Consider the following 27,786-nt stretch of genomic DNA (forward strand, 5'->3'; position numbering starts at 1 on the left):
GGCACAAGTGGGGACTCGAACCCAGGTCCCCCAGATACTAGTCCGACAGTCTTAACCCCTACACCACACCTAACTGTTTAAAGCTGGCCATCCAGCATTCGGCAGGAGACCCCTACATTTTATACAAAGAACACTCCCACACATACCGCAACAAGCACACACTGAATACAGAAAAGTTGACAAATAATTTTTAAGAAGACACATTTCTCCATGGACTACATTTATTAGATTCTATGAAAATACAATTTCCTTTCAAAGTTCACAATTTTTTTAAAGCTTAAAAACGGGGCTGCTCACCAGTCTCAGACAGTGACTCCCAAGGGATGCCCACTTGAAGCTGCAGGGCCAAATCCAGAGGCCTTCCGCACAGACCTCCAGCAAACAGATGCCCCCAGCCTAAGCACACCACTTTGAATGTATTTGGCTCACGTTGGGTTTAGAGGTTATCCAAATAATTTCTAGTTTAAATGGGAGTGACTTCTACAGTGAAGGTTGCCAAGCTCTTGTTTACCCACTACGAAGAGCTTTCGCAAGCGTGAATGTTTATATTAAGATATTGCAGACCCACATTAGTATGAGCGTCTGTTTGAAAGATCTAAATCGGAAGCAGCCAAATCCATTTTGTTGGAGACCTGGAGGAATTAGATAAAGAAAAAGAAGCGTTTCCAACCTGTGCATATTAAGGAGCAGAACGATCAGACATTGGGCTTAAGCAGCCTTCCAGACACGAAAAGGCAAAGCCAGGCAGAACCAATTGCTATTAAGCTCAAGGCAAGGCCCCCCCAGGCTGGGAAAGAGCACTGTGCACTGCCACCTACAGATATGCAGCCCCTGTGTGCGCATGCCAGAGGGAACAAGGCCAGCACAGAGCACAAGATGCGCAACAGCTTTTACAGAGGAGATACCTTAGCAGGGAGAGTAGGTGGCAGGTGTTTTAAAAGAACCCCTGCTGCCTGGACAATTTTTATGCCGCCGCTGCTATGGACTGCAAGGAATTCAAGTTTAAAACACCACTACACAAAAGCGATTAGAAAAGCAGGTGTTTAGACTATGCCTTAGTAAAGTGGGTTGGCTGTAACCCAGATAGCAAAGCTGTGGGTTAGGAAGGTCTAAGAGGGCTCACCGGGCACAGGGGTTAAGAGTGGCGAGCGGCTCCCTCTCTGGGGCTGTAGCATTTTTGCACTAGGATGCCACAGACTAGAGGTGTTACAAAAGCTTCTTCGGAACACTGGTCTACTCCACTTTGGCAGCTGCATGGCAAGATGTGGACAGGGAAATGGACAGCGGTGGCAGAGGCTTTTGAATCCTAGATGGAGCCCAGAGACACTAGTTCACAAGCTCCATGTCCTTTTCTGCGTGCAGCTGAACCAGAAGAAACACGCCGCTGCTCTCGGTCAAAGCATACGCAACCTGCCCCTGACTGCCCACCCTCCCCTTTCTCTACAACAGAATCTTCTTCTCCAGAAAATCGCCTTTAACATTCTCCTGAATCTAACCGTTGAAACTTCTTCTGTGGGGCCTTTTAGCATTCCACCTAAATCACAGGCCTCGACAGAAGGGATGACAAGTTAGGAGCAGTACTGGAAAAGGATGGGAAAGAAACATCCACGAGAGGCATTTTTATCCCAAACAGTTCTCTCCCTGGGCTAGTTAGCTGCCCCCAAGAGATATTTCTGGGAACTCTTTGTAGATTTCTTGGATGATCATTTTGTCCATCTGGCACTGTGGACTCTCTTCTTCTTCCGCCATTATGCGTTGCAAGATCCCTTGCAGGTCAGTGATCCGGTGCTTATGCTGCAGGAACAGTGTGGTCTGGATGATGGCGTGCATCAGAGACAAGTACTCCATCCGTAACTGTTGAGGTAGAACACATTGCGCGAGTTTCAGAAATCAGGTAAAACAGAAGCAGCCACTTGCCAGGAACAGGCACACTGGAAAACAACATTTTGCACGTGCAAACCTCCACCCCAGGCAACTCAGACCAGAAGAGATTTGGTGGGAGATTCCTGAACAATCCTTGTTTGAAAAAGGTGGCCCAGCAGAAAGGCCTGAGGACAAGGAGTGCCCTCGCTCCTCCCAAGTAAATTTGAATGCTGTTCAGCAAATCTACTGAATTGGTTGAACAACTTTCAAATCAGATTCAACAGTATTCTGTGCTCAGTGAAAAGCACCCCCAAACTAGTGTCATCCACAGGTTCAAGTGGCTTCTTCCAACTTGATTGGTACACCAGCGATGATCCTCTTACGAGAAGGAGGTTCTTAGTAATATCCTGGCTGGGGCACTTCTAATGTGGGACTGCCTTTCAAAAGACCGGGGAAACCTCCCTAGTCCAAAATAAAGTGGTCAGGTTGGTTTATCAATTGGACCTTGCTACAAAGAGATCTTCACCAATTTTCATTTTGTTTCTTTGCATAACTCAAAATATGTAAGGCCTTAAAAAGTCTGCCAATAGCATACTGGAAGAATCCCTTTCCCCCAAATGAACCTACCTGGCAGTGGTAATAATAATACCAAAGACTTCCCCTGGTTCTCCCACCTTCTGAGTTACACAGGTTTCCCTCGGAGAGGGTCTTTTCTGTATTTATGCTCCCTTTACACAACTCTCTTACAAGTGATGTTTGCCTGGCACCCCAATACTTGCTTGTGCAGAAAACCCCAAACAAAACCTTTTCTTCTTGCTTGTGTTCATTTCAACATAAATCTTGGTTTTAATTATTTTTGCTTGATCCTTTTGGGTTCCCGTTTAAAAACTAACATTTACTTCTTTTTTACTATTATCGACTTGAAACAAGGGGTTTAAATTACAGGCAGAAAGGTACTGTCTGGATATTAGGGAAAAATTCTTTACAGTAAAAGTAGTTCAGCAGTGGATTCGGCTGCCTAGGGAGGTGGTGAGCTCACCCTCACTGGCAGCCTTTAAGCAGAGGCTGGACAAGCACTTGTCAGGGGTGCTCTAGGCTGACCCTGCGTTGAGCAGGTGGTTGGACCAGATGGCCTGTGTGGCCCCTTCCAACTCTATGATTCCATGATTCTATTATTGTATGTTAACTTTAATGGGTGCTGGTCAAAAAAGGTGGCACACAAATTCTAAAAAACTGAGCTGTGGAAAGGTAGCATACACCAAATATTTTAAGTAAAATGAGTGAATAAAAACTGGGCCTGGACAGTGATACAAGTTCTAGAACACTGATATAATGTACTTCTAGGCACCCGTGTTATGCGACAGCTACTGTTTCAGGACAGGGCTGTGTTAGTCCAGGGATTCTGTAGGGCAGCAAAAGGCAAAGGATGTGGTAGAGATTCTCAGGAGGATGAACTCCTAACCTCTTTTCTCAAAAAGCAACTTTCTAATCCTTATGAATGTGCAGATATTTTCCCATGTGCGTGGGCAGGGGCCGGGGAAACTTCAGAACTCAGGAGTTACCCCCATCCTACAGATACCTGCCAAGAAAACCTCAACCACCTAACTCATCTTAAGTTCTTCCCTGTTTTCCAAAATTTCAAATCTGACGACAAGGGCTTTCTCACAGTACCTTTTCTCCAGGGGAGAGATCCGCAATCTGCCGCACAATTATGTCTATCATTACCATCATGTCTGTGTGATAGAAGATGCTTGCAGTGTCCTTGCTAGCAAAAATATCCTGGAGGAATTTCAGCACGGAGTGTGGGGGCTGGGGCTGATGCTTGAAGATGCTCACGGGATCGTCTGGTCACAAGTGAGAGAGAGAAGAAAAGATGAAGTGTAAAACAGAATACAGTCACAGAACATACTTTGTCTGGAGTTGGGAGTTAGTGTGTATACACATTTTTGCAGCACAAGAGCAGAAGTATTTTGAGGTGTGTTCCTGGGCATGAACATTAATCGTTCACATTGTACAGAGATGCCAAATGGAGGGTTGTTCAATCCTGATCCACAATGCTGTTCCAAGGAGGAAGAACTGGGGCAACTGAAACACATTGTGCCGATGGGCCAGACATGTAACCGTGGCTGCAGATTCACAGCTGGATCAATATGGGATAGAATCACTCTGATTTTGATTGCTGAAGTTTAGCAGTTGGTGCAGCTACAAATACATTTCCACTGGTTCAGCTTTTCTACCTCTCAGGTACGATGACAGGAACAGCTACATCTACCAAAGTTTTCAGTTTCCACATAAACTATTCAAGGAATGAGTGCTACATCCTGCATGGAAAGAGCCAGTCTTGGCTTCACGCACGTGGATGAGAATCCCCTTTGGATATAACTGGCAATACAGGAAGCACCTCACCACCCTGTTTCTCAATCTGGCTGGAATATAGGCTGCAAGCCCCTTTCAAGAGAAGAAACAGGGCAAATTGGTGACTGGTCCGCGTCATACTTTGCATTTAAGATGTTTCAGTTATAAACCTAAAAGTGTGAAGTGTGTGAATCGTGGTTGTGAACACGTGTACAAAACAAGTAGACTTTTCATGGAATGGTATCTGGCTACTGCTCCCTGTTGAGTACGTGTTCTGTGGCACCTACTATGGAGGTATGTACTGTATCTGCATTTCTGCATGTCGAAAGCAGAAAAGTAGAAGTCTTTAGGGGGTAAGAGGAGCGCCCCACTACTGTAAATCCCTCCCCACACCCCTTATAAGAAATTAGCACTAGCTTTGTTCTGACATGTGGGTCCGACATCTAGTTTATTTCTAAAGGTGCCCACTTTTTAATAAGCCACTTCATTTCTGCTCTCTCCAGGAATATAGACAGATATAGTGTGTACTCCATGGGGGTTCCTAGAGAAACACAAGCCCTCTTTCCCACAGGAGAGGGAGAGGAGAGCTGTAGAATGGCTGATGAAGAGAACTTTGCTTAAGGGCTGCTGTTAGAAAGTGTCACTCAGAGTGGACTATGAAAAATTGCCATTCTGGCACTGAAAAAGTTAAACGTGCTGGAAACAGGCCAAGCAGAGGAATACAAAAGCTATAAAAGCAGTTCCTTGATTGATACTGTGCTGAGGTCACAATTTTCAGTCCCAAAAAGGCCTTAAACCAGAAGTAAAGATCTGTAAGCACCAGACGCAGGAAGGGTTATTTAATTACAAATCAACGAACTACAGCAGAGAGCACAAGAATGAGTAGGACCCTCATGCTCCAAAAGGCGTTAAGCCAGCCAAGGTGATCTGTCAGGACAAACAAAGGCAGAATGCATTGGCATTAGGCTGTCTGGGAACAGAGCTCTCCAGCTTTTTAATGAAGTGCTTTATGATAGCCTCAACAAATATCACAGACTTAGCTCCATGCTGAAGGCTTACTGAAGTAATCCTCAGGTGGATGACTTGAAGGGGCGCAGGGAGAAAATAATAGGGTTGCACTCTACAAAGGTAGGCTTGTGGTGGGAGTGCCTGAGGACAGTATGTACCACTGGGGTAGGGAATCGGGTGTGGAGATATAACTAATTCTCCTGGAGCCAGGAATTCAAAACTCGGTTGTAAAATGGGCATGACAGGAATCGGTATGGATTCTATGCCAGTGACAAGACCACTCTGCTAAGTGCTTACAAAGTCCTTAGAGAGGAAAAAGAGGGAAGCACGGGAGTAGAATCCCCCTGCAAAGCCAACGGTAAAGGCCTGAAATATGATTTTTTTGAGAAAGGGGAAGGGAGGGTGATTAGGCTTTCACATCAGCTGTCGGATGCTTTATTCCCTAGCTGTGCAGATTTCTAAACCCCTTGGAAACAGATCACAGAGTTTGGCACTAATTATTTATTATACTTTATCCCGCTTCTCAATGAGGAATTTCCCAGAGCAGCTTCCAAGACATCCATTAAAACTGAGTTCACAGAAGCACAGTTCTGAAGACTTCATTTCCTTCGCCATATGTTTGGGGAATCATGCTCTGAATGTTATTGCAACTAATACTACACCGTCCTGCCCACGGTGCCCAGCATCAGCGTGGCAGAGCAGAATCCTTGCGAGTGCCACCAGTGGCGCTTGGGCAGGCCAGTCTGTCTATCCAATACTGAATGGACTTGGCCGGCTCTGGAGCACAGTGCTTGCCTGCCCATTGTTGTCCTTCCACAATATTTGCAAGGCATTCTCCTCAGACCCCCCCTTTGATCTTAGCTCAGGTGTCCTAGGCCATTTATGCTTGGTAATTAGCAGCACATTCCAGGCTGAAGTGCCCCGCATATCTTTTTAAGTTTTTCACGTTGAACCGTCATTCAGGAAGTGACTGCGAAGCCGGCGCATAACTGCTTCGCATTTCTTAAGAGCCCCTTTAACGCGACCTTTTGTGTTTGCTCTGCCCCCCACCTTGAAGAATCCCCTCAAGGAAGCATGCAAAATCACAGCCACAGGGGGGTGGAATTTCTCCTTTTGCATCAGGACCATGAATAGGCATTTTAAAGGTCGCATTTTAAAAAAGAGCTTCGAGCGAGCATCAAAACTGACTCTGCATAAATGGCCCTAGAGAAGCAAGAAGGTTGCAGGTATGTACTTACCTCCCCGGTTCAGAAGCAGCACCAGCTTTTCTGTGAAGACTTTGACATTGGGGTGTTTGCTCACAGTCACCATGATCACATTATGCTCAGGAACTAAGAAATAAGAACAGGCTTTATTAGGGGCAACTGGCTGTCCTGTACCTGGTTGGGGAGATCAACTGCAAAGGGGAAAGAGATGGGGGAGGGAGAGAAGAGGCAGGGAAGGAACCCAGGACTGTTGTGAAGCACAAACTGCTGTAAAGCTGGTGCACATAAGCAGCACTGTGTTTTTATTACATATTTTTCTCAGAGTACAGCACCCTTTGTTGCTGCCCTTGTTCATCATTACATTACACAGTTATGCTTCCTGACAGTAAAAATCAATAGTACTGTTTTTATTTTTTAAAGTTTATTTTTCATTACGTTGAGACATGAAAATCCTGGAATTGCTAACTAAACAGTATCAGATATTAAGTAAACCCATATTCAAACCTGGTCAAGGATCATAAGAACAAGCACTTCCCGTGTGTGTGGGGGGGGGGGGGGCACCCAACCAGTGCCCCACAACAGTGGCCTATTCAGTATTCCTGCCCATTCCGCAATCAGCGTCATTGTGCTACACAGCTCAGGCATGATTTTGATTGAAAGTGCATAAAGTATCAATAGGTGCAGCCCTACCTAGCCTTTTCTTCCCTACGGTGAAAATACTGCTGCTCAAATCTCATTTCACTGGTTCGCTGTAATTTTATGCTTTGTTTTGTACGACATCTCGGGTAACGTGCAGGAAAGGTGGCAACTGAATAATGTAAATGAAAGTAACTTCAACAAACACGATATTGTGGCATCTGCTTGGGCAGGGCTACAGCTGGGCTAGTTGTAGCACCCTGTTTGGGTCCAGCTTTTCTCTGTTTCATAGACTGCAAGTTTCTCATTGCTGTTTATGAACAGGGAAGAAGAGTTGCATGGGTGTATGTGTCTGAATGCAGCTATATAGGAAAAGGAATAAAATGTGTGGATGGCGATAACTGATCATTACTTGCCATTCTTTGGTATTAGTAATGGTCCCAGTGTACTTTAGGAAGATATCTTATTTAAGGCACATCAAAAGCAGATCTTTACTCTGCTTCCAGTATGTCCTTTCCCACTGCCTACTACATGATACGTCTAATGCCAGTAGGCACAATTTGGACAACTGGTACAAGACAGCAGAAAAATTACTGTGTTTTCAGGAGGGAGGAAGAGGAGGAAGAAGAAGGAGCTGTTTTTTATATGCCGACTTTCTCTACCACTTAAGGAAGAATCAAACCGGCTCACAATCTCCCTCCCATCTTCTCCCCACAATAGGAACCCTATGAGGTAGGTGGAGCTGAAAGAGCTCTAAGAGAGCTGTGACTAGCCCAAGGTCACCCAGCTGGCTTAATATGAAGGAGCGGGAAAACCAACCCAGTTCTCCAGTTTAGAGTCCACCGCTCCAAACCACCATACCATGCTGGCTCTCATGTGTATGTTGGGAAATTTCTGAAGCATTCTTGGGATGTCCCATGAGGAGAAAGTACAAGCTCAAATGTAAAACGATGGCTTAAACAGCACACTTTTGGCTTTTCTTGCACTAGACTCAGACAGATATTTTGATGGCTCAGAAGATATGGGGGGAAAACATGATATCCAGTAAGGAGACATAGGATTATTGAGAGTTCTTGAACTGGGAGAAATCCCAGCTTCTCAATGTACCTCAGGGGGGCAAAAATAATTCCCAGAAAAGCATTGTACATTGGGTGTAACTTTAATTTCCACAGGCAGGCAGTGGAATGAAAAAGATAATGAATGAAAGAGCAGAGAAAATTAACATAATCAGTTTGCGCAATTAATTTTTGTGCAAAAGTAAAAAAAAAAACCCACTGCTACCAGAATATTAATGATTTTCCTTAATTAACTAGCAAGCTACTAGACGTGTGTGCATTGCTGCTTTACCCCACCTCGCCATGAAGCCAAGTGGAACGGCATTGCATGCAAAAGCAGCAAGCAATTAAGACACTAAAAGTAGCAAGCAATTAAGATGTGGTAGTGTCAGATCTTGCCAAGAAGTTCGGGATTTAAAAAAGCTATCCTGATACCATAGAGTGTTTTGACCTGCTTATCACTGTCCACTTAAAAAAAAAAAAAACATGTTCACTATCAGCACCAGCAAGTACAAGTTAAGCTACATCCCAGAAGGCTCAGCCTGGCTGCAGTCAAGGAAGGATCAAGTGTTGTAGGAGAAGGGGCTGCTCGGCAGAATACTTTTACGAGACGCGACCTCCGAAGCATCTACGGCTAATGAGATTGACAAGGCACAGCAAGGGATAAGCGGAAGACCTGCCAATCACCGGAAAGAGGACGATGCTTAGTTAGCTGCAGAATTGTGCTGATAAGGGCCCACAGAAGTGCCCTCTCTCACTGCAAATTAGACGCTCTTGAAGATTTTAACCCACGCAACCCAGGCACTCTAACACAATCCCAGCATCCTGAAGTGGCCTATACAGTGGGAACCCCGATCAGTTGTAAAGTATTTGCTGGTGTCACAGACTAGAGCCTTCTCCCAGCTTTGAGCGTTTACTTTTCAGTCTTAAAAACCTAATAGACTGGAGTATCATGAACATACAAAGTTCTCATAAACACCTTTGAAATACATTTGAGGACTTACTTTTAATCATACTTGGGTTAGGTTTCCTCACATCATGGAGGAAAAAAAATCTCCCTTCCCATGTGTGTCAGTTTCCTCCTATCAAGCAGCCACAGGGGGGACAGTACACCCTCCCATGGAATGTTACACCCACTGTCCACATTCACTAAGGTGGCCCAGACATGAAACAGATGATGGAAGGAGCTTCAGTCTGCCTTAATACCCGGCCTCACAGATTGACTCCTTTTTCTCCTGCCAGCTTCAGCCCATGGCCAAGTGTCCCATTTCCATTTCAGTGTACATTCTGCCTATCTCGCAAGGTCAAGGGATGGAGTAAGTTCAAAAACAGGTGTAAAAACAGATGGCAATTAATATAGCTCTCTTCTCACCTAGCCGCTGGCCAGCCTCAACAAAAGTTTTACACACTCTACAAAATGGTGACCAGATAGCCAAGTTTTCAAGAAACAGAGGGTTAAAAGAGCCAGCGTGGCGTAGTGGTTAAGAGCGGCAGACTCTAATCTGGAGAAAGGAATCTTGATTCCCCGCTCTTCCACATGAAGCCTGCTGGGTGACCTTGGGCCAGTCACAGTTCTCCCAGAACTCTCTCAGACCATGCGGGAGGCAGGCAATGGAAAACCACCTCTGAACATCTCTTACCTTGAAAACTCTACAGGTAGGTAGGTAAATATTTATTTGTAGATAGCCAAAGGCCTTTACAAAGTATATGAAAATTCTACAGGGTCACCATAAGTTATGCACACAGAGAGAACTGTGCAGAAACCAGGAGAGTCACAGATTTGTGCAAATCAAGTATATTCATGTGTAGAATTAAGAACCTCACATGTATATACAAATGTATATTCCACCTCTCTGTATAGTCAAGACCGCTAGCTTACAATCAGTTCATTAAAATGCAATCATACAACAGTACACAACTTTACAAATGAAAGAGAATGCTCTCCCCAAAAACAACCGATTTGCACTGCTTACAAAACGGTATCCAGAAGGATGCCCCGTGAACCCCTCACTAGAGGAGGACTACAGCTGAGAATGCTCAACAACAGAAACTGTTCTGAGGCTTTGCACAGGGAGAGGCAGTCGTTCAAATATTTGGGTCCTTCCTCATGAAGGGCTTTGCAGGTAAGTAAAAGCACCTTGAATTGAACTTAGTGGGCAACAGAAAGCCAATCAAAATGTTTTAAAGTAGACCTAATTTTCTCACAGCACCTCACACCAGTTAACAGCCATGTCATAGCATTTTGCAACTTTACACACTGTGTGTGTGTGTATTGGGGGGGGGGAGTTTCTCAGCCCACTGCAAACCTGTGCATCACCTCAGCTGTGATAAACCACCAGCTCTGACCTGGAATGTGAAGATTAAAAGCCAGAAGAACATTAACGAACAAGTCAGGCAGCTGTTCTGTGGTATCTGAAGGCAAGCCATCTTCAATCACATCCAGGAGGAACTGGACAAACTGGGAATTCAGGTGCTCTGTGAGAAAGAAGAAAGTGGTTAGAAATGGTATTCTTGAAAAGTGACTGATCCTTCATATCCAGCATTTGGGGCAAAAGTGAGCTTTAAGTTCAGAGCCACTCATTTGACAAAGCTGCATAGGATCCTATTTGGAGTTAAAGCCAGATGACTAACAAGCCTAGTGAAGACATGAGCAGGCACATGGCTAGTGGGTGTAGTGAGCCAGTATGGTGTAGTGGTTAAGACTGTCGGACTAGTATCTGGGAGACCCGGGTTCAAATCCCCACTCACGCCATTGACCATTGCAGGGTGACCTTGGGCCAGTCACACTCTCGGCCAAACCTACCCCACAGGGTTGTTGTGAGGATAAAATAGGGAGGAGAATGATGTAAGCCACTTTGGGTCTCCGCTGGGGAGAAAGGCAGGGTACAAAGGAAATAAACAAACAGTGGGATCCCTAAGAGACAGACAAAAAGGCTGGTGACGGATCTGGGTCTATGACCTGGGCCTCTACTAAACAGCTGCAAAGCAGCAGGAAGACGTCACAATTTGCAGTGGAGAGTGAGCACTGAGTCTTTTTTCCAGTCTGTTACTTTCACCCTTGCCACTCTTCTCTCCCTCCAGACAGGTTTCCTGACAAATGCTTGCCGCATTAAGGTCAAAGGCAGCTGGGAGAGAGGGGGTTGAAAAAAGCGGGTAGGAAGAGACCAAAGCAATCTGTCCCCTAACCACTTTTCCATGGCAAATTGTACTCTTCCTCACTCCTGACACTTGGCTTTGGGCTGCCACTAATGCGTATCTAGAACTCTACCGCTGCAACGGTGGAGTTGACTTCCTCCTAGAATCTTATCTGTAAACAGGTCTCACAGGCAGTTTGCCTAGCTGAAATTAATTCTAATGATTAGCCGCTAATTATTGCTTAATCTGTTTGGAAAGCTCTGAAATCCATACAAAATAAGACCACCTAAGTTAATTGCTAGGCTCACACAAAGGAAAAAAAACATTAACAAAAACACAAGGAAAACCTTGGAAAGAGTGCCTCTTGGCTGCTGTTCCTTATAATCTGTTACAGTATTTTATGGGTTATTGAGCTTTATTGTTGTGGAGTTTAAACTAGTGTAGACAATATCCCTTCCTGCAAGGAGGTCAGGGGGGCATACATGGTTCTCTGCTTGTTTATTTGCCCTCACATGGGGGCGGGAGAGGAGAGACTGTCCCAAGGCAATCCCACACGGTTCACACATGAGTGGGCATTTGAACCTGGGTCTCCCAGAATGTAACCAGACATTTCAGGCACTGCACTACATTGTCTTCTTTCCTCCAGCCCTGAAATCAAACACATTCAAAACATTCCATAAAATAAAATAAAAATTAACCATACTGGAACAACATGTAGACTCACAATGAAAAAAAAATCAGTGCTGTAGCAATGCAATAAAAATAGTTTTATGACATCTGTATACAGCCTCATTGCTTTACTTGGAACATGATTGAACATATTAATTGTTAACAATATTTCTTATATGCTAAATTGTGTGTGTGTGTGTGTGTTAAATGCTGTCAAGTTGCTTCCGACTCATGGCGACCCTATGAATCAATGTCCTCCAAAATGTCCTATCTTTGACAGCTTTACTCAGATCTTGCAAAAAAAAAAAAAAAAAGCTAAATTATAAACACCCAAATATTCTCCATTCTAGGCTAAATAATCAGTTTGCTACAGCTGGGAAAGCCTGTACCTAATATGCATTAGATAGATCACATATGAGCCGTATTAACAGAAGCAAAATATTCACCAAATACATAAAGATCACCTCTACTTCTTTATAGAGCTTCTCTGTGCCTTGCAAAAAAGGGCCTCAAAGCACTCAAATGAGATCTTTAGTCATCAATACAACGCAACAAACACCATCCTTTGACTCTAATGGAGGACCGGGAACACTGGGACCGGCTGTTCCTGGCCATCCCACTCTTTACCAGTTCTGAATCCTGCAACAGGGCGAACCAAGTTTTGTAAGTAGGGACCTCTTATTTTCCACTTACAGACTTATTAAACCTTACAGCGGAATTTTACTTTTTTTATTAGGACCAGAGTTCTGGTGGACTATGGAAGCACTTAAGGGTTGGCGCAACTGAGAAAAGGCGCAGGGCTCTTGTCCAGTTAGAGATACAACAATAGTACAATACGTAGTCTGACTAGTCTCAATGAAACTGGTGAGATTTCACTCTTCTGACGTGCAATAATCCAGAATGCCTACAAGGAGAATTCAGTGCAGTCCTAAGTAGAATTACACCCTTCTAAATCCACTGAAGTTAGCGGATTTAGAAGGATGTGATTTTGCTTAGCACTGCACTGACATTTACTTTCTGGATTGTGGAGAGCAGCCCCTTACCAGGCTGTCTCTCCTTATTTATAACTGTTTATATTGCCCAATCCCATCAGACCTTGGAAACTAAGCATGGTCAGTCCTGGGTTAGTTACTTGAATGGCAAACCACCAAGGAAGTGCAGGGCCACTACACAGAGGAAGGCAATGGCAAACCACCTCTGAAAATCCCACAGGGTCGCCATAAATTGGCTGCAACTTGATGGCACTTTCCACCACCAGTACCATAATGCAAAAAAAATCTACCGAGTAGATTACTAAGTAGAATTTATTCTCACCATAGTGATGATATGGCAGTGGTTCTCCCATAGAAAATATCATAGCCAGCACCAATGCAGAGTAGCACATCTTCTGATGATCTGAAAAAGAAACCCAGTCCTTTGGTCATACTCCATGTGCATTCACCCACTGTCTAGATTTGGGTGAGGATACAGAACAGCAGTTGGGGAAAGCAGTTGTCTTCAGTTTCAAAGAGCTTACCTTCTTTCCCCTCAAGGCTATTTTCTGCCTCATTCAACATTAAGACTGAAATGCCAAGTTAATGTTATACAATAATGCAAGATCTGACGATACAGGCAGTTTCTACATTTGACACCCTGCATGTGTCAGCTTTTGTAACCTGAATTCTGTATTTGACAAAACGAAAAACATCAACCACAGGGATGCCTTTGACCCACAACAGCTCTACACATAAACATACTTTTAAAAACAACATACTGCTGAACCAAATCAAATGGCGATGAGAGATCTTATGGACATTATACAACAGGCCCCCAAAGCAGCTGTATGTACGCATCTATTACAACAGCACGGATTGCATTGCTGGGTTCCATTTTCAGCTTCTCTCACATCCTACTTGGAAGCCAAACCCTACAAAACTAGGCTTTGGTGAGACAGGGGGGGAAGTATCATTGCATACAGTACTGTTGCAAATACAACGCCACCTCTATTTCCCTTCTTTCTTCCTGCAAGTGTCTAAGGAGCTTTCACCTGTACATTACCAACAATAGTTTCAGAAAGCAGAAAAACACACACGCACGCTAAGGCATTTTGCCAGCTTTCCACAAAAGCACTTGCCTACACGTCAGAGGCAAGGATGGTTTTTCATCCCAGCAAGTGAACACCCTAGGGCCAGATGACACTGTGAAGGCTGGCAGAATGTGGATCGATCTGACCATCCACCAGACTGTTTTGCAATCAATAGGGAAGGTTTTCAATCTCTGTTCAAGTGCTCTGTTTTATGTTTCCTTTCTCGGCCCTGTTCATAAGAAAAGTGCTTGCCCCAGGCAGTCGCTCTTACTTACCTAAGAGCGGAAGGGAGGGCAGATTGAAGACACTCTTTGCCATTGCTCTGCATTGATACTTGCCTCAGTTTTCCCTCCCCACATCTGTCTCTGCCCTCAGGCCTCCCCTCCTGGCTCCTCCCATAGCCCCACAACAGGTATGTGCATTCAAAAGTGTTCCTGTTTTAATGTAGAAAATACTGGAGGGTACGGGATCTCTGCCATCTCCAGTCCCACCACTCTCTGATCTCTACTCCCTCCTCGCCAAATGTGCTTCTGACCCCGAGAGCCTCCTGTTCCTCACTATTACCACCTTTGTGGCTATGAGTTTTGTGAATGGTTTGGCTTCGTTTGCTTTTCATTACTGTTAGTCTGGCCATTTTTATTGCTAGCCAAAGAATTAAAGGTCTGTGACAGTCTGTCAGATCTCCTGTAAAACCCTCGTAATATTCAACAAAGTAAGATTACAGTAATGTTCAGCACGGGCAGCAATATCTTTGACATTAAACTTCGCAGTAATTGTACTTTTTGTGTAAATGCCAAAGCTGAAATCACGTGCAGTTACTTGGGAGTGAGTTCCATTGAAGTCTGTGACACTTCTAAGTATTAACGTGCATTCAATCAAGCTGCTAATCTGGTTCCCTTATAGCGGGACTAAGAATGCACTTATACATGAACTGCCAGCCCCTGCAGGCTTGCTTGCCTGATTCATGGACATAAGAAGAGCCCTGCTGGATCAGACCAGTGGTCCATCTAGTCCAGAATCCTGTCTCACACAATGGCCAGCTAGTTCCTCTGGAGGGCCAAAAACAGGGCACAGAGGCTGAGGCCTTCCCCTTACATTGCCTCCTGGCACTGGTATTAAGGGGCTTTCTTCATATGAACAGGGAGGTTCCCTTTGGTCACCATGGGTAGAAGCCACTGATAGACCGAATATCCTTTTAAAGCCATTTATGGTTGTTGCCATCACTACATCCTCTGATGGTAAACTCCACACATTTTAATAACTCATTGAGTAAAAAAAGATGAGGGGAGCGGCCGTGGCTCAGTGGTAGAGCATCTGCTTAGCATGCAGAAGGTCCCAGGTTCAATCCCTGGCACCTCCAGTTAAAGGGACTAGGCAAGTAGGTGATGTGAAAGACCTCTGCCTGAGACCATGGAGAGCCAATGCCAGTCAGAGTAGACAATACTGACTTTGATGGACCCAGGGTCTGAATCAGTATAAGGCAGCTTCATGTGTTCAAGTACTTTCTTTTGTCCACCCTGAATCTACAGCCCATCAACTTCATTGGGTGCCCTCAAATGCTATTATTTCTGCAAAAAAATTCTCTCTACCCATTCTCTACCCCATGCCTAGTTTTATAAACCTCCATCATGTCCCCCCTCAGCTGTCTTTTCCCCCCTAAACTGGAAAGTCCCCGTCTGTTTAGTCTTTCTTCATAGGAAAGGTGCTCCACCCCGCTAATCATCTGGGTGCCCTCTTCTGTAGTTTCTTGATTGCCCTCTTCTGCAATGTCCTTCTTGAGATAGGGTGACCTAAACTGCACAATATATTCCAAATGAGGTCGCACCATAGATCAAGTCTCGTAAGGATAAGCCTCAGTGTTCCAATGCTTTCAAATGGAATTCCATGCTGACATAATTTGCAGCTTCCTAACATCCACAAACAAATGCCATATATTCAGCAGCTTTCCTAGGCCAATTCTTGGGCTGAACACATCTTAAGAGGCAACATGCCCCTTCATTTTTGTGCGTGTAGTATACCAAAATGTATATAAAATGCAACTGGAGAGTGTGGTAAATTGTAAACAAACTACATTTTTGTGAAGGTGTTCTGGAAGACGGGAAGAAAACAAGGAGCAAGCCTGGTCCCTTGTCCCTCCATTCTGTGCCTGGCCCCATGTAGTTAACTATGCGTCTGATTCTGCTTGGTGGATCTTCAGATTCTATTACAAGACAAAGCAAGTCTGAAATCTGCCCCACCCATTGTATAATAATCCAAATTCCTGTTTTTTATTAAGTTGTTTAAATAATTTCCCTTTAATTAAACACAATTAATGGAAGATCCAGTTACTCCAAGAACTACCTTATTGCTAAAGGCAGTATTGTGGTGGAATTTGCTTTAAAAAATGGTGGCTAACAAAAAAATAATGATTTTCAACCCTTCCCAGTTACTGTTTGTGAACCCCGTGTTTGTTTTTCCAGCAACTCTCTTAAATCTAAATTTGTGGCTTAATGATTCAGTTAGCATCATTGTAGACAGTCCTTGGTTTCGAAACAAGTCACCTGCCAGGGTGCCATGCCATCACCCCTGGAATCTGTACTCTCTAGTTCTAGTATATAAGCACAGGTTGTAGTTGGTAGTGGCGAAAGGTAGAGATGGTGACAGAAAGACATACTTATTCTCAGAACTACTGTAGCAGTTTGGTATTTCAATGGATCCTACAAGTTATATAAATTCACAAATTCTACAATGGTTCCTACAAATCAAACTAACAAGTTCTACAATCAGGACTTAAGTATGAACCACTTATGTCTCAGAACTATGTCACCCGAACTAGATTTATAACGCCCCTTCAACATCAAGAACAGATGCTCTTTTACTATCACCATTTCATAGGATTTTGGACTGACCTCTTCAGCATGAGCAGAAAAGCCCAGTCCCTCAGATCATGACACGAGATGTCTTTATTTCATGTAGGCATATAAATCAAAGGGAAAACATCTCAGTGTGTTCCATTTCCAGTGTGCCTATTACATAGTTGGTTGGGGTTTACAATTACTGAAAAGAATCTACGCTCCCCTTCAATACTTAAAGTCATACCAATGATGTTAGGGTTCTTTCGTTGCTGTTTTTGTAGAACACATTTCCTCCCCACCCCCCATACATCAGTTTAGTTTCAAGTCATCAGAGATTTGGAAACATTCCAGGTGTGCATTTTTGCTGCCTTTCCAGTGCACATTTCTATCTCATGCATCAATCTGTCCCACAGCCTGCTGGTATAGCACAATTTTCACTGGCACTGTCTATACATGAATGCTTCACAGAATCACAGCCACTGCCTTTCCTGAATCTTAATTAGTTGGCATGTTCTAGCAGGGGTTTATATAAGAAATGCTGCATGACAGGGCATATGGTCACAAAGAAACATGCTTTACACTAGATCGTTAAAGCACAGACAGCCTTACAAAGCTGGGATATTATATGCAGTGATGAATAACACAATAAAAGTCAAATCATTACTGTACAGATAAGGCTCAGGATATAAATTTTATGTGATGATTAACAGACAAGTACTTGGCCTTTGAAAATATAGATTTGTCAATTTCTCTTCCCAACATTTTTTATACCTCCATCAGCTATTACTGCCAGTCAAATAGACAAACATTACAATAGGTGCTGAGATTAAGCCCTAAGATCCATTATGGGGTGGAGAGGGGTAAGGAGTTTCCTTTTTGGACAAGCCAGAAAGTGGGGTATCCATTCAAAACTCGTACCAAAGGAGGCTTTCAGCTGCATCCTAGGGTTTTCTGCAAAAGTCCCTAAAATGGTGTAGTGTGAAAAACTGGGGGAGAGGGTTTACAAAGAAGGACTGGGTGTCAGAATAAGGGAAATTCTCCATTTACACCCCCCCCCCACAGGACAGTTGACCAGTCATTGTGACAAATGCCAGGTGTGAAATCTGGAGGCTGATTCTCCCCATCCTCCCCCCCCCAAAAAAACCCCTGGGATGCTCATGCGCTGTGCCTATGATCACTGTATAATGGAGTTTTGTGCTCAGCTAAAAACAACAACAACAACAACAAACAAAAACAGGACAGGACAGTTTCTTTGCTAAAGCACAGGAGCCTGTCTATAATAGAGGTAACTTGCTGCAGTGGAAAGAAAAAAGGAATAACATACATTTGAAAGTCATATGTAAAATTTAGAACTTGAACAGTTATGCAGTCTGTGAGCTAATTCAGTATGTATTACATATAGGGCTGTCGATTCGGTTCTATCCAACATGAAAAACTGCCGAATTTTCCCCAATTCGGCGGTTTCTACTTCGAATAGAACTGAAGTAAAAAAAGGCGGGAAAATGACGAGCCCAATGGGCAGATGGGGGGACCCCTTCCAGGCCCCATAACTCCGGACCCCCTGACCCAATCTTCACAAAACATGGGGGTTCTTGCAAGTAGGGTCCCTCCAAGCTACGTTGAAGGTTTGTGACCTCTACCTCCAAAAATGCCCCCCGGAGCCGCGGACAGGCGCGAATGTGTTTTTAATGGCTTTATTCCAATGGGCAGATGGGGGGGACCCCTTCCGGGCCCCATAACTCGGGACCCCCTGACCCAATCTTAACAAAACATGGGGGTTCTTGCAAGTAGGGTCCCTCCAAGCTACGCTGAAGGTTTGTGACCTCTACCTCCAAAAATGCCCCCCCCCGGAGCCACGGAAAGGTGTGAATATATTTTTAATGGCTTTATTCCAATGTGTCAGGCATGGGTCTGAGAAAGGAATGTTGTGGTTTCCCCAGGTGCCGGCCAAGGCCAGCTCCATGCCTTGTAAATAGTGTGTTTAGACTCCCAGTGTGTGGAAACTCTCCTAGTGCCTCCTGACATCTCACAGAAGGGGGAGTTGCCATGGTATCCTGATCTCCCCGATTTTCCCTTTACTTTTCTATATATGCGCTATGCTGTACCCATAGCTTTTACTAAAGTCCATTTGACTCCTGGCTTCTGTTACCTGTGGATTTTCTAATAAATCAAGCTTTCTTTGCACTGTCTGTCTGTTGAAGTCTGTTTATGGGATTATCACGGGACTAGAGCTTACATTTGGACATTAGTCCCGTATCCTATACTTTTCCCTGGCTGGAGCCCTGGAGGGATTGCCGGGAGATCGGGTGAGAGCTTTGGACGAGCTCCCCGAGGACTCTGCCCTTCTGCGTGCTATCCTTGAGGAGGCACAGCGGACTCACGCCAAGTCCAACCGATTGACTTGGTTGGTCGTGGATCAGTGGCATCGACTGGCGGCAGTGCCCCCCTGGGAGACATGGGTTGCTGATCTCCGTGCCCACGACGAACTTTGGTGGCTGGACACCTTGCTGGAGGAGACCGGGTTGGTGCAAGAAGACTCAACGCTCCTCACCCAGCTGTTTACCGACCTTGCATTCCGCGGGGCGCAGCGGGAGCCAGCGGCCCCAATCCAGGTGCCCATTTCCCCATTCCCAATGGCGGGAGCTGGGGGTGGAGATGTTCCGGATCCCAGCCAGGGCAGCCGGGATGCGCAAAACGTAGCCGCCAGGACAGTTTTGTCCCTTATGGATCTACCGCAACACAGGGCATCGGAGGGAGATGTGGCAAAGGTGCTGCAACCAGAGTTTGGTTCCTCCTCCGTGGATCTTGCCTGCAAGGTCTTACTGCGACTGGGCAAGCATAAGGAAATCCAGCTGTTACTGGAGCACGTGGCTGAGCCGCTGATGGCGGCTGCAGTGGCGGCTCGAGCTGCCGCCTTGGAAGCAGCTCAGGCTGCTCAACAACGGGAAGCGGAGCAACGTTTGGTGGAGGCAGCCGCTGCTCAGACGAAGGCCGCCCTGGAGCGGGCGGCCATAGCGGCCGAAGTGCGACCAAAAGGCGGGGGGGGGGGACGACTGGAATGGTCTTCGTTCTCCCTGGAACCCTATCCGCCCTGGGACGTGGCTCGTCGGCGACGACTCGCCTTTGCATCTGACGTACAGGATTACTTTGATGAAGGAGAGCCCGATGAAGACGACTCGGATGACTGGAATAGAAATCTCCATGTTAGCCAAGCCCGACGGACTGGAGGGGCTGAGGAGGAGATACGCGCATTGAAATATCAAAACCGAGAACTGTTGGAACGTATGGCCCAAATGCAGGACCAGATGAACGTGTTAGTGCGTGAGTATGGACGCTTGCATCAGGCCCAAACCGCACCACCGCCAGCTCCAGCTCCAGGACAGCAGCCAGTTCCAGGACAACAGCCTGTACCCAGGCAACAACCAATACCTGGGCAGCAGCCGGCTCCTGGACCAGCGCTGCCTCCAGGATTGCCCGCCCAACCAGGGGCCCCACTCCAACCAGCTGCACTGGTTGTACCTTGGCAGCAGCCCCGTCTACGAGTGACTTTTGACGGCTCCACAGACGCGCTACCCTGTTTTCTTCACCAGGTGGACAGCTATATGAAAGAACAGGGGAATGCCTTCCCCACGGAAGATAGTCTGGTAAGGTTTGTCTCTTCTCTTCTGACCAGGAGGGCTGCCGAGTGGATGATCCTACAGTTTGATACCCGGGCCCGATCCGTCCGCTCACTTAACAAATTCATGCAAGCGTTAAGAAGACGTTTCGAGGACCCGTTCCAGGGGGAGAAGGCCAAGGCTGCCCTCCTACAATTCCGTCAAGGTTCTTCCTCGGTCAGGGAGTTTGCTGATGAATTTCAGAGACTCGCTAGTAAGAACGTCGATTTGACGGAAGCTATCCGGATGCATTACTTTTGAGAAGCTTTACACCCCGAGATTTTGAACTGGGCTTATATGCAACGTGATCCAGCCACCCTGGAGGAGTGGATCCTGCTGGCGAAAGAAGTTGAAAGTCGCCGCCAGTTCATTTCTCTTGCCCGACGTCAGGCTAAAGAGGGGGGGAGGCCAGAAAAACCCTCCCAAGGCCGCCACTGCTGCTACGCAGAGACCGGCTCAACCCTTGCAAGACCGAGCGTCACGGTTTCAAAGGGGAGCCTGCCTCGTTTGCGGTGCCATGGGTTACTTCATTGTGACCAGCCCATCACGTCTGGAACGACTGACTCCCACTCCCCGGCTGGAGGGGACCCCTTGTGGGAGGGGAAGCGCTTGAAGGAGAGACTCCGCGGCTGATCGTAGTGTCACTCCGGGACGGAAAGCACCCCCAGCCCTCCACATCGAGGAAACTACAAATGAGTCCTCGCCAGCGGACCCATCGGGGTCCAGGTTTACAAATGCTCCGGAAGGAGTCAGCTCTGCTTCATCTGAGGAAGGAGGCCACTGAGACTCCCCTGCCCTGAACTTGGAGTCTCCCATCTATCGATCAAAAAATGGACTGGGTCTGCGGTGAATGGAGCGACACCGCAGACCTCCACAGGTGCCTCTGTGAAACCCAAGGCTCCCTTAATGGTGAGTGAAGTGGGAGAGACTGTGTATGTGGAGGTAGTATTGCTGCATTATAGAAAGGGTCCTTGGTTACAAGTAAAAGCTTTAATAGACTTTGGATGTGCCCGCTTTTTGATCAATGAAGCCACTTTCAAGGCACTTAAAGTTAAATCAGTGCCTTTGCCAGCACCTGTCCAGTTCGCCCAGATGGATGGCAGTGATTTCAGGGGTGGGCCGGTTGATCATCACATTGATGGAGTGGCAATGGGAATAGGCCACCATTGGGAACAAATCAATTTTACTATAGCCCCCAATGTTCATTACGCTGTAGTGTTGGGGATAAATTGGCTCAGGGGACACAGTCCCACCCATAGATTGGGAAGCCGAGACGTTAACGTTTTCCAACCCAATATGTGAACGGCACCAGTACGAAATAGCTGTTAAGACTGTAATTCAATCAACTCCTGCCTTGGCTTCAGGCGCTTCTAGTCCATCCCAACTGCCTCCCGAATATCAGGACTTTACGGATATCTTTAATGTGCAGGAATGTGATGTGTTACCCCCCCACCGCCGAACTGACTGTGCTATTGAGGTGGTGGGGGATGGAAAACTGCTAAAAAGCAAAATCTACCCCATGAGCTCTACTGAAAGGACAGTGCTCCATGATTTCTTAGACAAGAATATGGCTAGAGGTTTCATCCGACCCTCTACCGCGCCTTATTCAGCCCCAGCATTTTTCGTGCGTAAAAAAACTGGTGATTTGCGTTTGTGCATTGACTTTCGAAAAATCAATGCGGTTACCCAAACAAATGCCTACCCTATTCCTTTAATCTCGGATCTTTTGGGGCAACTAAAGGAGGGATGCATTTTTACCAAATTGGACTTGGTTGAAGCCTATTACAGGATCAGGATTCGAGAGGGAGATGAGCCCCTAACCACCTTCTCCAGTTGCTTTGGAATGTTTGAATTTATGGTAATGCCTTTTGGATTAAAAGGGGCCCGGGGGTCATCATGCAACTCATTAATGAGATCCTACACGACTTGGTGTTCAAAGGGGTGGTGGTTTATCTGGATGACATTCTCATTTATTCAAAAACCTTTGCTGAACATGTCGCCCTGGTTAAAGAAGTATTGCAAGGTCTCAGAGACAATCAAATTTTTACAGGGGGTTCCTCCCACATTTCGCTCAGATTGCGCTGCCCATCACAGACCTCCTAAAAACTAAAGGAAAGGGAAGTGCAGCCACCTTGCCTATAGCCAAAGTAAATTGGACCCCCCCCCCCCAATGTCAAACTGCTTTTGACAGCCTCGAACAATTGTTCACCTCCGAACCGGTTCTAAAGCACCCTGATTGTGAACAAATATTTATTGTCCAAGTAGACACTTCTGATGTGGCAATGGGAGGTGCGCTGTTGCAGCGGCGGGGGGGACGGCCATCTGCATCTGTGCGCTTACTTCTCACTCAAGTTCACTCAATCTCAACTCAATTGGCCGATCTGGGAAAAGGAGGCTGCAGCAGTTAAGCATGCCCTCAAGGTGTGGAGAGTTTTTAGAGGGCTCTAAAGTGCCCTTCGAAGTTCGTAGCGATCACAAAAACTTGGAAGCTTTAACGGGGGCTCGGAAGCTGTCCGCAAAACAGGTGCGGTGGGCGGACTTCTTTGCCCAATTCCGCTTTGTACTAAAACATATGCCAGGGAAGCAAAACCTGCTTTGTCCAGGCTTCCCCAATATCCTACCAAGATTGATCGACCCACAGAGTCTCTCTTCACCCCGGCTCAAAGAGGTTTAGTACCCACTCTGGCAGTTCAAACTCTTTTGCAGACCCGGCCCCCAGCGCCGCCGCTTCTGCAGTGGGGGGAAGCCCAACGTCCGTCCACGCCGGCCGCCCCACTCCCCTTGCCTCCCTCACTGGCACTGACTCTGTCTCCCACGCAGCCTGCCAACACGATTCCCAAGATGCGGGGACCCGAATGCCCAGTCAAGCCGTCCACCCCGGCCCCTCCTTCTCCCGGGACGCCTGCCGGCGAAGTTCCCAAAGTGCTGGGACTGGAGGGGCTTACCGATTCCTTCAAAGAAACTCTCTTTCGCAATTACCAAGCAGAGCTCTCCTCCCAAACCCTCCCGGCTACTCTAATTGAACGTGTGGGTTATTGGTATAAAGATTCTAGGTTGTATGTTCCTACAGTGTTGCGGAGGGAGGTTTTGGGTCTGGTTCATGGAGCTAAGACCATGGGACACTTTGGATTCCTCAAAATGTTACATTTGTTGAGAAGGCAGTTTTGGTGGGCAGGCATGCGATCGGACGAGGATTCATTCATCTGCAGCTGCCCAGTGTGTGCTGCTGCCAAGAGGCCCCAGGGCAAGCCACCCGGACTATTGCAACCCTTGGAAACCCCCACTGGACCCTGGGAAGTAATCGCAATGGACTTTATGACTGATCTACCCCTTAGTGAGGGGAAAACAGTACTTGGGGTGGTCACAGATTTGTTTTTGAAACAGGTGCATCTTGTACCTTGCGCAGGTATCCCTTTCGCCTCAAAATTAGCCCACCTCTTTGTGTCACATGTCTTTAGACTACACAGTTTTCTGCGCAAGATAGTGAGCAACGGGGGGGGGGGCACCTGTGTGGCTAAATTTTTGAAAGCTTTCCTCAAGTTGGTTGGGGTGGAAAAGGGACTGTCAAGTGCATTCCATCCCCAAACAGATGGCCAAACTGAACGAGTGAATGCTGTGTTGGAATGCTATTGATGCTGTTATGTTAATTACCATCAGGACGATTGGGTGGGGCTGTTGCCCTTTGCTGAATATGCCTACAATAATGCTATGCACCAGTCCACTGGATTTAGTCCGTTTCGAATTGTGTATGGAAAAGAGTTTGGCCCCATTGGCCATGTTGATATTGCAGGGGAGGAGGGAGGCGCCGGTGTAGCCGAGTGGGTGCACACGGTCCAGACAACCTGGCCATGGCTGATTAAGAATCTGGAACGAGCCAAACAAATACAAGGCTCAAGCTGACAAACACCGGTCACCAGGTTGGGAGTACAGGGTGTGGGATCTGGTGTATTTGTCCACCAAAAATCTCCGATCTACCCGCCCGTGCGGTAAACTCAGTGCCAAGTATATGGGTCCATTCCCTATCTCCCGGATTTTCAATCCGGTGACAGTAGAACTCTCCCTCCCCAAATCCCTGAGGAGAGTTCATCCCGTGTTTCATGTCAGCCTGTTGAAGCAGCACATTCCCTCCCCGGATTGGCATCCTGAACCACCGCCTGAAATGCCTGTGATGGTGGGGGGGTGGGGGAGAAAATTTTGAAGTTGCAAAGATTCTGGACTCGCATATCCGCCATGGTACCCTTCAGTATCTGGTTCGCTGGAAGCACTTCGGTTCTGCTCAGGATTAGTGGGTGCGTTCTTGCGATGTTTCCGCCCCCCACTTAGTCCATGAATTCCATGCTGCCTATCCTCACAGACCAGCTTCGGAAACATGAAGGAGGGGCCTTTGGGGGGGGGGCAGAATGTCAGGCATGGGTCTGAGAAAGGAATGTTGTGGTTTCCCCAGGTGCCGGCCAAGGCTAGCTCCATGCCTTGTAAATAGTGTGTTTAGACTCCCAGTGTGTGGGAACTCTCCTAGCGCCTCCTGACACCTCCTGACAGCTCCAAGGAGGGGGGGTTTGCCATGGTATCCAGATCTCCCCGATTTGCCCTTTGCTTTTCTATATATGCTCTATGCTGTACCCATAGCTTTTACTAGTGTCCATTTGACTCCTGGCTTCTGTTACCTGTGGATTTTCTAATAAATCAAGCTTTCTTTGGACTTTCTGTCTGCTGGGATTATCACGGGACTAGAGTTTACACAATGGGCAGATGGGGGGATCCCTTCTGGGCCCCATAACTCCGGACCCCCTGACCCAATCTTCACAAAACTTGGGGGTTCTTGCAAAAAGGGTCTCTCCAAGCTACACTGAAAGTTTGGGACCTCTACCTCCAAAAATGCCCCCCCGAGCCACGGAAAGGCGTGAATGTGTTTTAAATGGCTTTAAATGGCCGAATTTATTCGCGAACTCCAAATTTCATGCCGAATTCCAAGGAGTTTGGACTTTGGCATTTCCTGAATAGAAACGGGCCGAATTTTGCCAGATCCGAATTTTACCAAAAAAATTTTCAACAGCCCTAATTACATAAGAACATAAGAAAAGCCATGCTGGATCAGACCAAGGCCCATCAAGTCCAGCAGTCTGTTCACACAGTGGCCAACTAGGTGCCTCTAGGAAGCCCCCAAACAAGACAACTGCAGCAGCACCATCCTGCCCGTGTTCCACAGCACCTAATGTAACAGGCATGCTTCTCTGATCCTGGAGAGAATAGGTATGAATCATGACTAGTATCCATTTTAACTAGTAGCCATGAATACTCCTCTCCTCTATGAACATGTCCACTCCCCTATTCAAGCCTTCCAAGTTGGCAGCCATCACCACATCCTGGGGCAGGGAGTTCCATAATTTAACTATGCGTTGTGTGAAGAAAATTCAGTATGTATTAAATACATTAACAGCAAGCCATAAGATTTGTTCTGTATACCTAGTTCCTCCTTCTAAGTATTAAGAAGCACCCAGCAAATACCTCTAGGATGCAGCAGTCTACCTTTGTGTCATGAGCTTTGTTTTCTAAAAAAGGCTTACCAATAGTTCTAGGGGAAACTCATCAGCCAAATTCATTTTGAAGATATAATACTGTAATTCACTAGGGAATTCTGCTGAAGTCTGACAACACACGCACAGCTGAGTCCGGGTTATGAAGGGCAGAGGTGTCTGCAAACTGTATTTCCTACAGTTTTGAGTTAACTTCTGAGCTTAATTACAGACTAAGACTCCTGCCCAATAATGCAGCGAAGGAAGATCAGAAGCACTCTCCACAGGAATGAGGCCCAAGAAACAGAGCTGAGAGCAGAGCTGTGAGTATATTTAACAGTAATATGAGACAGTCTTCATAAAAGGCTGGATTATAACAGAACTGTTCAAGTTCCATCTAGCTGTGCCTTATTATAAGTTTCCCTAAAATACCATGTCAAGAGATTTACAGGCTAGAAGCATTTACAGGAAAGTGACTGTCCAGAGGCAATAAAACCGTAGCATCCAGCAAAAATTTGGCCAGCAGCCAAGGTGACGGCATCAACACAAGGGAAAAGCATTATTTCATCAAAAGCATCCCGAATCCATGCAGAGAACCTTAGCCCCCAGTCCTCCTTTAACATCAAGCAAGGTTCTTGCCGAACACTTGGCAACTGGCTTGACACAATTCCCAGTTGCTTGAGAGCTGGCATGGACTGCTCTAGTCTCTGTCATCCACAAAAGGGATTAGATACTCTGCAGTCTATCAGAAGATAGATCAGCCTCGACCCCCCCCCCCCAAGTTCCTAGCTCCAAAATAAGCTTCAAGACTCAAGGTCATTTTTCGTGTGAGATTCTGTTTACAGTTCTGTGACAGCAACAGGGAAAAAAATGAACCCGAGCACAGTGTTGCAAAACGGCCTTTAGGAACAGAAGGCTGAAGGGGCAATGGTGGCAATAGTCTCTTGTGAGCTATTCTTTCAAATGAACTGCCTACTGATGAAAACGGATAGACTCCTGCACCAGGTGTATGTGGCAATTAAGGGAATAGCAGCATTCAGAGACTGGAAGCCAAAGGAAGTGCTGTTGTCTAGAATGAAACAGCTAGGCAAGGATACATACCTGTAACACCTGAACAATGCCACTAATACACGTGCATGAAAGATGAAGGCTCAAACAGAAAAGGAATACGAATCAGACTGTAAAGCAGGCATTCACTGCCTGAAGCTGGTGTATCAAACAAAGAAAAAATTACCACTATCTCCACGATTGGACTTCAAGGACCTATCCCACTGTAGCTTTTTTTAAAAAAACTGTATTTTTATGGCTGTGAGTCTTTTGGAGACAAATTTTGGCTGCAATGAGTAAACAAATTACAGCAACTGCATAATAGTTAATGCCAATTTGAAAGAAATCAGCTTCCAGTACCAAAGAGCCAGAGGCTGAATCCCAAAAGTTGAAATGTTCCAATTAAAGGAATATGACGGAGAAGCTAGGATCACCAAACCCAGAACCTGCTCTTCATATTATAGGTGAACTGGACTAGATTCCCAAATTGTACAAAAACCACACGGTTCCTGTGGGATGGGCAGGGAGGATTAAATCATCTGACCCTACTCTGGCCACCGGAGAGACAGAAACTAAACATTTACAAAGGGCATTCAAATGAACTCTGAACACCTCAGCAACAAGTGAAGAAAGGAATTCCTCTGAGAAAGTGCTGAGTAACTTGATTGCCAGGATCTGTCAGGAGGGAGCAAGGCCCTGACTAGGTTGGAATCTAAAATGGCGCCTATGAACAATACCTTCTGCT

At 46.1% G+C, this 27,786-nt stretch overlaps 1 protein-coding gene across 1 annotated transcript in view; it reads right to left on the reverse strand.

The window, feature by feature from the left end:
- Nucleotides 1-1,477: 1,477 nt before the first annotated feature.
- NCKIPSD (NCK interacting protein with SH3 domain) overlaps nucleotides 1,478-27,786 on the reverse strand; it is a 116,691-nt gene continuing 90,382 nt past the window's right edge. Inside the window, exons 9-13 of the mRNA XM_056852820.1 lie at nucleotides 13,241-13,321; nucleotides 10,469-10,597; nucleotides 6,465-6,557; nucleotides 3,535-3,707; nucleotides 1,478-1,854 (exon numbers count right to left, since the gene is read on the reverse strand). Coding sequence (XP_056708798.1) covers nucleotides 1,651-1,854; nucleotides 3,535-3,707; nucleotides 6,465-6,557; nucleotides 10,469-10,597; nucleotides 13,241-13,321 — 680 coding nt within the window. The 3' untranslated portion in view covers nucleotides 1,478-1,650. The remainder of the gene's footprint in view (nucleotides 1,855-3,534; nucleotides 3,708-6,464; nucleotides 6,558-10,468; nucleotides 10,598-13,240; nucleotides 13,322-27,786) is intronic.

The sequence above is a fragment of the Euleptes europaea genome, chromosome 1, assembly GCF_029931775.1.
Source record: "Euleptes europaea isolate rEulEur1 chromosome 1, rEulEur1.hap1, whole genome shotgun sequence".
Taxonomy (NCBI): Eukaryota; Metazoa; Chordata; class Lepidosauria; order Squamata; family Sphaerodactylidae; genus Euleptes; species Euleptes europaea.